This window comes from Nomascus leucogenys, chromosome 14 (genome assembly GCF_006542625.1).
Source record: "Nomascus leucogenys isolate Asia chromosome 14, Asia_NLE_v1, whole genome shotgun sequence".
Lineage (NCBI taxonomy): Eukaryota > Metazoa > Chordata > Mammalia > Primates > Hylobatidae > Nomascus > Nomascus leucogenys.
The window spans coordinates 10,968,863-10,981,771 of record NC_044394.1 but is presented as its reverse complement, the minus strand read 5'-3'; the positions used below and the strand labels follow the sequence as shown (position 1 = coordinate 10,981,771).

Below are 12,909 nucleotides of genomic sequence, written 5' to 3'. Positions count from 1 at the left end.
AGCTCACACCTGTAATCCCAGCATTTTGGGAGGCAAACATGGGAGGATCACTTGAGCCCAGGAGTTCAAGACTAGCCTGGGCAATATAGTGAGATCCTGTCTTTACAACAAATAAAAAACTAACCAAGTGTGGTGGTACACACCTGTAGTCCCAGCTACTCAGGAGGCCAAAGAGGGAGGATACTTTGAGCTCTGGAGGTAGAGGTTGTAGTGGGCTGAGACCGCACCACTGCACTCCAGCCTGGGTGACAGCAAGACCTTTTCTCAAAAAAAAAAAAAAAAAAAAAAAAAAAAAGTGGTGGGAAGATTTTGACATTATTGCATTCATTTGTTTCTTAACTTTCCGTCTATAGCTTATCTGCTTCTATAATTGTCAAACCTTAAAAACTGTCATACCTCAACTGGAAGAATTTTTATTGAATAAAGGCATAACAGCATATGCTACCATAAGCTATGTTAAATTCCATATGAGTACATTTCAGGATAGTATGTTATTGTCATAGTAAAAAGAAAGAGTTGCAATTAATAATAATATAATGCTTTGGGCCTTGCAGCACTTCCTGTTCATGGCTGTACCTGATCTTTTTGCAGTTTGTCTGTATTTAGCTTTATGTCTAATTGAAACTGTGTCTGTAGTTAATTATTTGGCTGTATGTGAAAGTTCGTTTGAGGAAAGGAGAGGGTTATTCGTATTCTAAAAGTGTATGTGTACTATATAATTGATGTTGACAGTATGGTAATTAGAGTTTTTTATCTGGCATCTCTTAAAAGTAACAATTTTTAATTCTATTATCAGCTTTAAATATAGAATGTATAATGTAAATGAATTTATATTTTAAAATTTATTGTGTCGATATTCTTGAAATTGACTACATTTAAATTCTTTGCACATGCTAATGTCTGTGAGAATGATTCAATAAAATAACAAAAAGTCATATTTAGGTAATGCATTTGGTTTACTCATTTTTATTTTAATAGAGCCCTGTGCAGTAGAATTGGTTTTTTTAATAATGTTACTGCACAGTAGTCTAGCAACTACTTACGTAAACGGTGTGAAGGTTTTTATACTTCTGCCAGAGGACAACGTAATATGAAACACAGAGTTGTTTTATTTGTCTCTACAGAGAGTAGTAGTGTCTTTCAGGCTGGGGGAAGGGAGATTTCTTATACTTTCTTCCCTAAGAATAGTTATTTGAATATGAATACTTAAAATCTTTTCATCTCTGACTTTGCCACTATGTGACCTTAGCAAAGCCCTTGATTTTACATAATTTCCACATCAAAGTCAGGGATAATACCCTTTGCTTCTTATCTTAAAATATTATTTTAAGTATTAAATAAGAAAAGTACATATCAAAGTAGTTAGAATTACTATTTTAAAAAGATTTGCATTAGTGAATATTTGGTAGACAATTCAGCTAACCGTTATTTAGAGTCTAATGTGGTGGGGTAAAAAACTACACTTGATACTCATCTGTTTATAGAACAGAACTATTTTGGTGATTAATTATAAAACATATTCCCAATGACAGTGTGCTAGCATTATGTTCCCACAGCAGAAAGTTTTTGTATGCTTGGGATTTTAGTTTTTGCGATAAATCTGGGGCATATTTGGAATAATAATGATATGTATTTGAGCATTTGATAGCATGTTTAGAAATCAGTTTTTGTTTTGATGGCCTGCTTTGCCCTGAGTTTGTAAGAGATCAAGTGCTGCTAGTGCTAGGCATTAGTGAATAGATGAATGAGATAAGATTTCCCTGTCACTCAAAGAATGTACAGTCTGCAAATACCTTCATTGCTACCAGATCTTACATATCTTACAATTTTTGTCTTAGTACTCAGAGTAGATAAGCAGTGGCATTGGTACCTTCTAGTGTGTAAAAATTGTTTATTTCAAAGTACAAGATAGTGTATTTTAGTAGTACTAATGCAAAAACATCTCAGTCTGTGATTTTTAGATTTCACTTATTCATTAGTAAGTATTGACACCCATTATGTACCAGGTACTCTAGGCATCTGTGCTAAATTAGTGAACAAAGGTTAGACCCCTGTCCTTGTGGAGCTTTTATGTTCTAGTGTGAGTGACAGTCAACTATGAACACAATAAATTATGTAATATGTTAAAAGATAAATGCTAGGCAGGAAAATAGAGCAGGGTAAGGGGGATTATTATTGAGGCAAGTGGGCATGGGCATATTGCTATTTAAAATAAGGTAGTTATGGGCTCATAGAGAGGTGACATTTAAGCAAAGACTTGAAGGAAGTCAGTGAGTCAGCCATGCAGATATTTGGAAGGAGAATGCTCCCAATAAAACAAATAGCCAGGAATGGGTCTGGAACCCATTGAGGAACATAAAGGAAGCCCTTGGAAGCAGTATAAGAGAGGACTAGAATAGTAAAAGATGAAGTTGAAGAGGAGAAGAACAAGATGATGGGAAGTTTTCATAGGATGATATAAGGACTTTGGTTTTTTTCTCAGAGTGAAATGGTCATTGCAAGATTCTGGACATGATCTGACTACAAGCTTGGCTGCTAGCTACTGTTATGACAACCTGAGAACCTTAGCTTTGTAAACCTGAGAGAATAGGAATTTGAGAGCCTAAACATGTCTTACGCAAACCAGAAGCTAATGATTCTGTGTTCACACTCACTGAGCAGTTGGGTCTTCAGAGAGAAAAAACTCCTGATGCTTTCCAGGGTTCTTTGGTATAGATCAGTTTGCTTCTTGTTGTGGCATCCCTCTTTTATCCTTAGATTTCAGCTTTCTGTGGTCTGTCAGTTTCCACTAGCTCATCTTTCCAACTTCATTGTTGTCCTCTCTTTTATTCTGTCATCTCCTGTCATTTTATTGGTTATTTTAGGAGAATAAAGAGAAACAATTTCTTAGTCGCTGTGTTGAACCAGAAGACTAATAACTTAAAAATTGATGTGCCAGTGTGATTAGAAAAGAACTCAGATACTTGCACTGAAACTTCACTTTCCATTGTGAAACATCTTGCCAGAATTAATAGGAATAATGCTATTTTCATGAAACAGGAATCAGGCCGTCAAAAATTTAAAACTTAAAGTATATCTACTCATGGCAGTAAAAACAAAAATACATAACCACTTTCCTTGTATAAATTGTTTAAAAGTATCTTACTCACTTTTATAAAGCTCCCACTTTGAGTCACTGTACTGGAGCAGTTTAGATTTAAGAGCCCCTTTCAGGGAATGGATTTGTTCAAAATAGTGTGCTTGAGGACTTGAGAACCATGAATTACCCAAAGACAACATATTTTGGTAGAAAGATCATATAGTTAGGAAACTTGGATTTTGGCCCCATTTCTCTATGGCTAAATTTTAGACTTCAATGAATTATTTAATATTTTTATGCCTCCTCATTTGTGAAATAAGGGACTGCAGGTTAGATAATCTTTAATTCTAAAAACATTATGATACTTAACGTCATTTTGGAAATTTTTAATGCTTATGTGGATAATTAATTTTTTTTAATTTTTTTATGCAGGTTAATGGTGCAATGTAAGAAACCTTTAAAAGTTTCTGATGAATTAGTGCAGCAATATCAAATTAAAAACCAGTATCTTTCAGCAATAGCATCTGATGCAGAACAAGAACCTAAAATTGATCCATATGCATTTGTTGAAGGAGATGAGGAATTCCTTTTTCCTGATAAAAAAGATAGACAAAATAGTGAGAGAGAAGCTGGAAAAAAACACAAGGTAAGAGAAATCACAGTACACCAAAGGGTCACTGTTGATTTTGTAGCACTGCATATAGTAACACTCTTTTTTTTTTTTTTTTTTTTTTTTGAGACGGAGTCTCGCTCTGTCACCAGGCTGGAGTGCAGTGGCGCGATCTCGGCTCACTGCAGGCTCCGCCCCCCGGGGTTCACGCCATTCTCCTGCCTCAGCCTCCCGCGTAGCTGGGACTACAGGCGCCTGCCACCTCGCCCGGCTAATTTTTTGTATTTTTAGTAGAGACGGGGTCTCACCGTGTTAGCCAGGATGGTCTCGATCTCCTGACCTTGTGATCCGCCCGCCTCGGCCTCCCAAAGTGCTGGGATTACAGGCGTGAGCCACCGCGCCCGGCCAAGTAACACTCTTAGTACCACAATTATCTCACTTCTTTTGTCTTAGAATAGAAAAAGTAATCATTTATTTAGAAAAACGTATTTTTGGCCGGGTGCGGTGGCTCATGCCTGTAATCCCAGCACTTTGGGAGGCCGAGGCAGGCGGATCACGAGGTCAGGAGTTCGAGACCAGCTTGGCCAACATGGTGAAACCCTGTCTCTAATAAAAATACAAAAAGTAGCTGGTTGTGGTGGTGTGCGCCTGTAATCCCAGCTATTCAGGAGGCTGAGGCAGGAGAATCACTTGAACCCAGGAGGCAGAGGTTGCAGTGAGCCAAGATGAGGCCACTGCACTCCAGCTTGGGCGACAGAGCGAGACTCCGTCTCAAAAAGAAAAAAAAGAAAAATGCATTTTTTGAATGGGTAAATCAAGCACATGGTACCAATTATAGCTGACCTCTGATAATGAAAATATTTTGTTGTTTAAAAGTTTCTGGATTGGATAAAGGGCATATTAAATTTTGTCATAATTGAAATCAGGACATTTAGGTAGGCTATTTTGACAGTGATTTTAAAATATGTTATAAGTGAATTACCAGTTTTCAAAGATACAATAGAATATACATCACTGAGTTTAAAAAATATGTGCTATTTTTGAATATGTGATTCAGGAACTTACAGTGCACCTAAAAGTAAAAATGAAGTGCAAGATATATAGTTATTAGATTAAAAATTTAAAAATCAAATATATGAGAATTTGTTAAGATTAAGATAACTTTCCTACACAGGAATTATGTCTTAAATACAAAATATGAAAATTGGCCAGACACAATGGCCCACGCTTGTAATCCCAGCACTTTGGGAGGCTGAGGTGGGTGGATCACTAGGTCTGGAGTTCGAGAGCAGCCTGGCCAAGATGGTGAAACTCTATCTCTACTAAAATTACAAAAATTAGCTGGGTGCGATGGCAGGCGCCTATAATCCCAGCTACTCAGGAGGCTGACGCAGGAGAATCGCCTGAACCCAGGAGGCAGAGGTTGCAGTGAACCGAGATCATGCCACTGAACTTCAGCCTGGTGACAGAGCAGTACTCATCTAAAAAAAAAAAAAAAAAAAAATTGAAATCTGTAAAGTTATGAAAAGGATCCAATAATATGTATGAGGTTTTTTTTTGTTTTGTTTTTGTTTTTTTTTTTTGAGATGGAGTTTCGCTCTTGTTGCCCAGGCTGGAGTGCAATGTTACGATCTTAGCTCACTGCAACCTTCGCCTCCCTGATTGAATTACAGGCATGCACCACTACGCTCGGCTAATTTTGTGTATTTTCAGTAGAGACAAGGTTTCTCCATGTTGGTCAGGCTGGTCTTGAACTGCTGACCTCAAGTGATCCGCCCGCCTCGGCCTCCCAAAGTTCTGGGATTACAGGCGTGAGCCACCATGACTGGCCCCCAATAATATGTTTAATACAAAATTAGTTTCACAAAGTTTTACTTAGCCCTACTATATGCCAGGTACTTGAAATTTTGTCTTTTTGGAAGTATGAAAGTAGTGGTAGCTGGGAAGGCTGCAGATATAATAGAAAGAACGTGAACTGGCTGGGCGCTGTGTTTCATGCCTGTAATCCCAGCACTTTGGGCGGCCGAGGTGGGCAGATCACCTGAGGTCAGGAGAGTGAGATCAGCCTGGCCAACATGGCGAAACCCCGTCTCTGCTAAAAATACAAAAATTAGCCAGGTGTGGTGCATGTCTGTAATCTCAGCTACTTTGGAGGCTGAGGCGGGAGAATCTCTTGAACCCAGGATGGGGAGGTTGCAGTGAGCCAAGATCATGCCACTGCACTCTAGCCTGGGTGACAGAGTGAGACTCTGTCTCAAAAAAGAAAAGAAAAAAGAAAAAAAAATAACATGGACTTTGGAATTTTACAGATTTAGGATAAAATTTCAGCTCTCACTGCTTATCAGCCATATTTTCTGGGGCACATTAGAGTCTCTACTTTTGTCTATAAGATAAACATACCACAGGCCAGGCGTGGTGGCTCACACTTATAATCCCAGCACTTTGGGAGGCTGAGGTGGGCGGATCACAAGGTCAAGAGATTGAGACCATCCTGGCCAATGTGGTGAAACCACACCTCTACTAAAAATACAAAAATTAGCTGGGCGTGGTGGCACATGTCTGTAGTCCTAGCTACTCGGGAAGCTGAGGCAGGAGAATTGCTTGAACCTAGGAGGCCGAGGTTGCAGTGAGCCAAGATCGTGCCACTGTACTCCAGCCTGGTGACAGAGTGAAAGTCCATCTAAAAAAAAATTAATAATAATAAGCATGCTACTTACTTGTTAACTGTAAGAATCAGTGATAATGTATGTTAAACACTTAGCTGGATGCCTGACACATAGCTCCTCAATAATTGGTAGATTTTATTGTTGGTAAATTACATATTTCAGCCTAATATGCAATATTTGTTTGCAGGTAGAAGATGGGACATCTAGTGTAACAGTGTTATCACATGAAGAAGATGCTATGTCATTATTTAGTCCCTCTGTCAAGCAAGGTAAAACCTTTATTTCCTAATCAAAATATTGCATTCCAGGATTGTTACTACAGACTGATCTGATATTGTCGGACTTCTAATATTCCTTTTTGTATAATTCATTATGTTTCATAGAAAGGAATCTTTCTTAAATGATGGATTATTGGTTATCTTTTATTGGAAGAAGCAAGTTCAGGTGATAGAATTTGTGTTTTTGATTGTTGCAACCTCTTTCCTGTTTTTACATATAAAAACAGTTTTCTATTAAAAACTAGTTTTATGTAATAGATTTCTCACACCCTTCTACTGGGAATTATGTGAAAGGAAGTAAAAGAATGAAGGCACATGTTGACTGGAAAGTGATTGAGAAAAGGCCATTGTTACACTATGCCAAGGCTATAGTTATACTCTCCGGGAAAAACACACTTGAAAAAAATAGGAGAAAGATACCGATGTCCAATTGGTTGACAGTAGAGTGTTTCATCATCATAACTCCAAGTGTTTGCTCTCTGAAGATACTACTTTCAAGCCTGTAGCAATGGGGGTTACAATTAGAAGACTATCAGTTCTCTTCATATCTGTCTCCATTGTTTAAATTATAATTGAAAAATGGATCTGGGCACCATGGCTCATGCCCGTAATCACAGCACTTTGGGAGGCCAAGGTGGGTGGATCACTTGAGGTCAGGAGTTCAAGACCAGCCTGTCCAACATGGTGAAACACCATCCCTACTAAAAAAAATACAAAAATTAGGCCGGGCACAGTGGCTTACACCTGTAATCTCAGCACTTTGGGAGGCTATGGCGGGTGGATCACAAGGTCAAGGGATCGAGACCATCCTGGCCAACATGGTGAAACCCTGTCCCTACTAAAAAAAATACAAAAATTAGCTGGGCATGGAGGCACGCGCCTATAGTTCCAGCTACTTGGGAGGCTGAGGCAGGAGAATGCTTGAACCTGGGAGGCAGAGGTTGCAGTGTGCCGAGATCATGTCACTGCACTCCAGCCTGGTGACAGAGCGAGACTCTGTCTCAAACAAACAAAACAAAAATTAGCTGGGCGTGGTGGTGCATGCCTGTAGTCCCAGCTACTTGGGAGGCTGAGGCAGGAGAATCACATGAACCCAGGAAGTGGAGGTTGTGGTGAGCCAAGATGGGCTGGGCACAATGGCTCACACCTGTAAGGCCGAGGCAGGTAGATCACCTGAGGTCAGGAGGTCGACCAGCCTGGCCAACAAGGTGAAACCCCGTCTCTACTAAAAATACAAAAATAAGGCATGTGTGGTGCCAGGTGCCTGTAATCCCAGCTACTTGGGAGGCTGAGGCAGGAGAATCGCTTGAACCCGAGAGGCAGAGGTTGCAGTGAGCTGAGATTGTGCCACTGCACTGCAGCCTGGGTGACAGACCGAGACTCTGTCTCAAAAAATAAATAAATAAAAATTGAAAAATGATTTAGAATAAGCTGAACTATGATTGTGTTGTGACATAGAATAAATATGAGTAAAATGTTTTTAAGTTTTCACCTGTAAAATGTGGAGATAAGGTCATTGCCTAAGATCCTTCAGATCTAAAACCACAATTTCTAAATTAAACTTTGCTGGAATTTTGTTGTCATTTTCTTCCCACACACAAAAGTTAAGAGAGCTGTTCTGAGGCCACTAATTCAACAAATACTTAGGTGTAGGGGCTGTTTGGGTGTTGGGGACACAGTGGTCAAGACTCCACTTTGAATATGTCTGACTTAAACTCCTTGTGAATGGAATAGAGAGACATAGTATAGTAATTCATTTACAAAACCCATTTAACTTTTAAAATAATTTTTTTAATTGACAAGTAAAAATTGTATATACTTATGGTATACAACATGATGTTTGGGGGGGGTGTGTATATATATATACACACACAGTGCGCTGTGTGTGTGTGTGTATATACAGTGAGACCCTATATGTATACACACACACACCAAAATATATATATAAATATATATTTACATTTTTTAAAACATTTTACTCATATTCTGTGTCACAACACAGTTACAGTTTATCTTACAGTTACAGTTTATCTTATTCTAAATCATTTTTCAGTTATAATTTAAACAATGGAGACTGGTATGAGGAGAATTGTTAGTCTCCTATTGTAACCCCACAACTATAAGTTTGAAAGTACTGTCAAGCCTTCAGTGAGCAAACACTTGGAATTATTTTACATATATATGTGTGTGTATATATATATGTGTGTGTATATATATGTGTGTGTATATATATGTGTGTGTATATATGCGTGTGTGTGTATATATAGTGGAATGGGTAGATCAAGCTATTTAACATATACATTACCTTACATACCTTTTTTGTGTGTGTGGGTGAGAATACTTAAAATCTACTTTCAGCAGTTTGCAAGTATACAATATGTTGTTATTCACTATGGTGTACAGCAAAATCCATTTAACTTTTGATGTGGGCAAAGTAAGTCATCTTCTGGTGTGTCGTTTTTGATGACAAAGTTTTAATATTTGGAATAAATAGAGGGTCAGTCTGTGGATAACCAAAAATAAGAAAAAAATCTATCTGAACAATGAACAAATGGTCTAGGTAGCTTGGAAATTCAACAATTTGGATTCTTTGCCGGAGTGATCGACAGATTCAGAGCAATCCCTATCAAAATTCCAATGACACTTTTCACAGTAATAGAAAAAACAATCCTAAAATGTGTATAGGGTCACAAAAGGCCCTGAATGGCCAAAGCAGTCTTGAGCAAAAAGAACAAAGTTGGTGGCATCACTCACACTACCTGATTTGAAAGTCTGCTGCAAGGCCAGGTGTCATGGCCCATGCCTATAATCCCAGTACTTTGGGAGGCCACAGTAGGAGGATTGCTTGAGGCCAGGAGTTCAAGACCACCTTGGCCAACGTAGTGAGACCCTATCTGTGTAAAAGAAATAAATAGGCCGGGCGCAGTGGTTCATGCCTGTAATCCGAGCACTTTGGGAGGCCAAGGTGGGCAGATCACCTGAGGTCAGGAGTTTGAGACCAGCCTGGTCAACATGGCAAAACCCCGTTTCTACTAAAAATACAAAATTAGCTAGGTGTGGTGGCACGCACCTGTAATCCCATCTATTTGGGAGGCTGAGGCAGGAGAATTGCTTGAATCTAGGAGTTGGAGGTTGCAGTGAGCCAAGATTGCTCCATTGCACTCCAGCCTGGGTGACAAGAGTGAAACTCCATCTCCAATCAATCAATCAGTAAAATGTTAAATATTTAAAAAATTAAAATATATGGCTGGGCGTGGTGGCTCATGCCTGTAATCCCAGCACTTTGGGAGGCCAAGGTGGGTGGATCACGAGGTCAGGAGATCGAGACCATCCTAGCTAACACGGTGAAACCTCGTCTCTACTAAAAATACAAAAAATTAGCCAGGCGTGGTGGCACACGCCTGTAGTCCCAGCTACTCGGGAGGCTGAGGCAGGAGAATCGCTTGCATCTGGGAGACAGGTTGCAGTGAGCTGAGATTGCGCCACTGCACTCCAGCCTGGGCAACAGAGTGAGACTCTGTCTCAAAAAAAAAAAAAAAAAAAAAAAAAAAAAAAGTTGGATTCATGGAAGTAGAAAAGTGGTGATTACCAGAGACTGGGGGTGGGGGAATGGGGATGGCCAGAGGACACAAAATTTCAGTTGGGAGGAATAAGTTCAAGAGATCGATTGTAAATTGTGGTTACTACAGTTAATAATAGATTGTATATTTGAAAATTCAGAGTAGGTTTTAAGTGTTCTCAACATAAAAAAAAGTACCTGTATATAAGGTAATGAATATGTTCAGTAGCTTGATTTAGCCATTTCACAATACATACATTAAAAAAAAAGAAAAAAACAACTCAGAAACAAATTGGGTTGTTTGGCCTATTTATCTATCCTAGGATGTTCCCTGGGATATAGGAAACATGTAGGCCCCTTCTTGTGCCTGTAGTTCAGCTTTCTCAAAATGTGAAACATACGCTACATTCTGGAGTATCTCCAAGGTGGAGCTTTAAAATCTTGGTTTTTAATAAGTATCCTAGATGATTTTTACTTACTCTTAAAATTTCAAAGGCACAGCTCTAGTGAATCTTTAGAACTGACACACCAGAGGCACTGGGGAAGTGACTTTTATCTTTCTGAAAACGAGGACTGTCTCAAGTCACTTGACAGAGAATGATTTGGAAAGTTATGTATCAAATTGTTTTTCTTGTGCGGGAATATATTGGGAGTTTAATTTTCATTGTAATTGATACCATGTTTTTGTTACCCTAAAATGGGGCGAGAGGGTAGGAAAATAAAATTGTAGTACGGTAACTAAGCGGTAATATTTATCTAGTACTTAAGCACCTAGCACTGGGCAAAGCACATTACTGACATTCTATTACATTTTATTCTTGGTATTGAGGCACAGAGACATTAAGTAATTTGTCGAGGGTCATACTGTTAGTGGTGGAGCTGGGATTCAGATTAAAGTCTGTCTGGCCCAAGAGTCAGCTCTTAATCATTGTTCTGTTCTTCCTTTACATTTCAGAAAGATAGAAAAAATACAGGCCAGGTGAGGTGGCTCACACCTGTAATCCCAGCACTTCAGAAACAGAGGCGGGCAGATTGCTTGAGCCCAGGAGCTCAAGACCAGTCTGGGCAATATGGCGAAACCCCAACTCGAGGAAAAAAAAAAATTAACTGGGCATAGGGTCACGTGCCTATAGTCTCAGCTACTGGGGTGGGAGGATTGCTGGAACCCGAGAGGTCAAGGCTGTAGTAAGGTGTGATTGCACCACTGCATTCCAGCCTGGTGGTGACAGAGCGAGACCCCATCTCAAAAAAAAGAAAAAAAAAAATTACAAGTATGTGTATGTGTATTTAATTCTGTTTTTCTAATAGTATTTATATTTTTATTTGATGCATTAATTATTCATGTAGAGTACTTAGCTATTTTATGGATTACCTGACCTTATAATGAGCTTCCTGGGAAAGATATAATCATTTATTTATAACTTTTTTTTCTGTAAAAACACTTTCTCGATTTTAAACAATAAAGTACAATTTCTTGTTGCATAATCCACTTATGACCTTAAAGTTAAATGTCTAATTTAAAAAGAACAGTACTTATGTGGTCAGAAGTAGCAGTTTTTTTTTTTTTTTTTTTAAGGTGGTGTCTCGCTCTGTCTCCCAGGCTGGAGTGCAGTGGCGCTATCTCGGCTCACTGCAACCTGTGCCTCCCGGGTTCAAGCAATTCTCCGATTCATCCTCCCGAGTAGCTGGGATTACATGCGCCTGCCACCACACTCGGCTAATTTTTGTAGTTTTGGTAGAGACAGGGTTTCACCATCTTGACCAGGCTGGTCCTGAACTCCTGATCTCATGATCACCCTCCTTGGCCTCCCAAAGTGCTGGGATTACAGGCATAGTAGTAGCAGTTTTAATTTTATTTTTCTGATTGACTTTTGTAGATGCTCCACGCCCTACTAGTCATGCCCGTCCTCCATCAACAAGTTTGATTTATGACTCAGACCTGGCTGTCTCTTATACTGACCTTGATAATCTCTTCAATTCTGATGAAGATGAACTAACAGTGAGTATCTCATTAATGCATAGGATTATAATTTGTTTTCCTTGATTTTTTTATTATTTATTTTTTAGAAGTGATTTGTGAGTTTAATACTATGTTTTAGCCCTGAACAATAGGAAATATTTTATAGTAAAATCTCATTCATTGACTTCTTTTTTAAATCTCATGTTTGAGTAGTCTTGCCATAGTGTCGTCTATAAACTTTGAGGGTTTTGTTTCTCCTTTTGTTTTTGCATTTGGGGGAGACATGATTAACCTTAATTTGAGCTCTGCTGTATGTTCTATTTTGTAGTTTTAGAAAGCAGAATTATTTTCCTGTTTGATTCTGTAGTTTGAGAAATGACTCTGGAATTTACTCATTCAGAGAACACATACATAATTGACATTAAAGTTATTTGCTTTGTCAATTTATTAAGGAATACCAGTTCTTTTGAATTTGTTTTGCATCGCAGCTATTATAAGACAGATACATCATATAACAATAAAGGAGGAAAAAAATAATATTTAATCTTTAACACCCATTTGCAGAGAAAGGTGAAGATAAAAGAAATTAAAGCTTAAAATGAGATTCCCTAGAATGTCAAGTCTCTGTCAAATTAATGAATTGGGTGCTGCATTATCATAAAAGGGAATTCCTTTTCATCTGCATAAAGGTAGCTTGGAAACTTCTATGGTACATTTGATCTTTCCTTTCCTATATAATATGCATTTAGTCTTCTCT

At 38.6% G+C, this 12,909-nt stretch overlaps 1 protein-coding gene across 1 annotated transcript in view; it reads left to right on the top strand.

The window, feature by feature from the left end:
* MED13 (mediator complex subunit 13) overlaps nucleotides 1–12,909 on the top strand; it is a 125,660-nt gene that overhangs the window by 70,810 nt on the left and 41,941 nt on the right. The window contains exons 10-12 of the mRNA XM_003278495.4: nucleotides 3,512–3,725; nucleotides 6,543–6,624; nucleotides 12,070–12,191. Coding sequence (XP_003278543.3) covers nucleotides 3,512–3,725; nucleotides 6,543–6,624; nucleotides 12,070–12,191 — 418 coding nt within the window. The remainder of the gene's footprint in view (nucleotides 1–3,511; nucleotides 3,726–6,542; nucleotides 6,625–12,069; nucleotides 12,192–12,909) is intronic.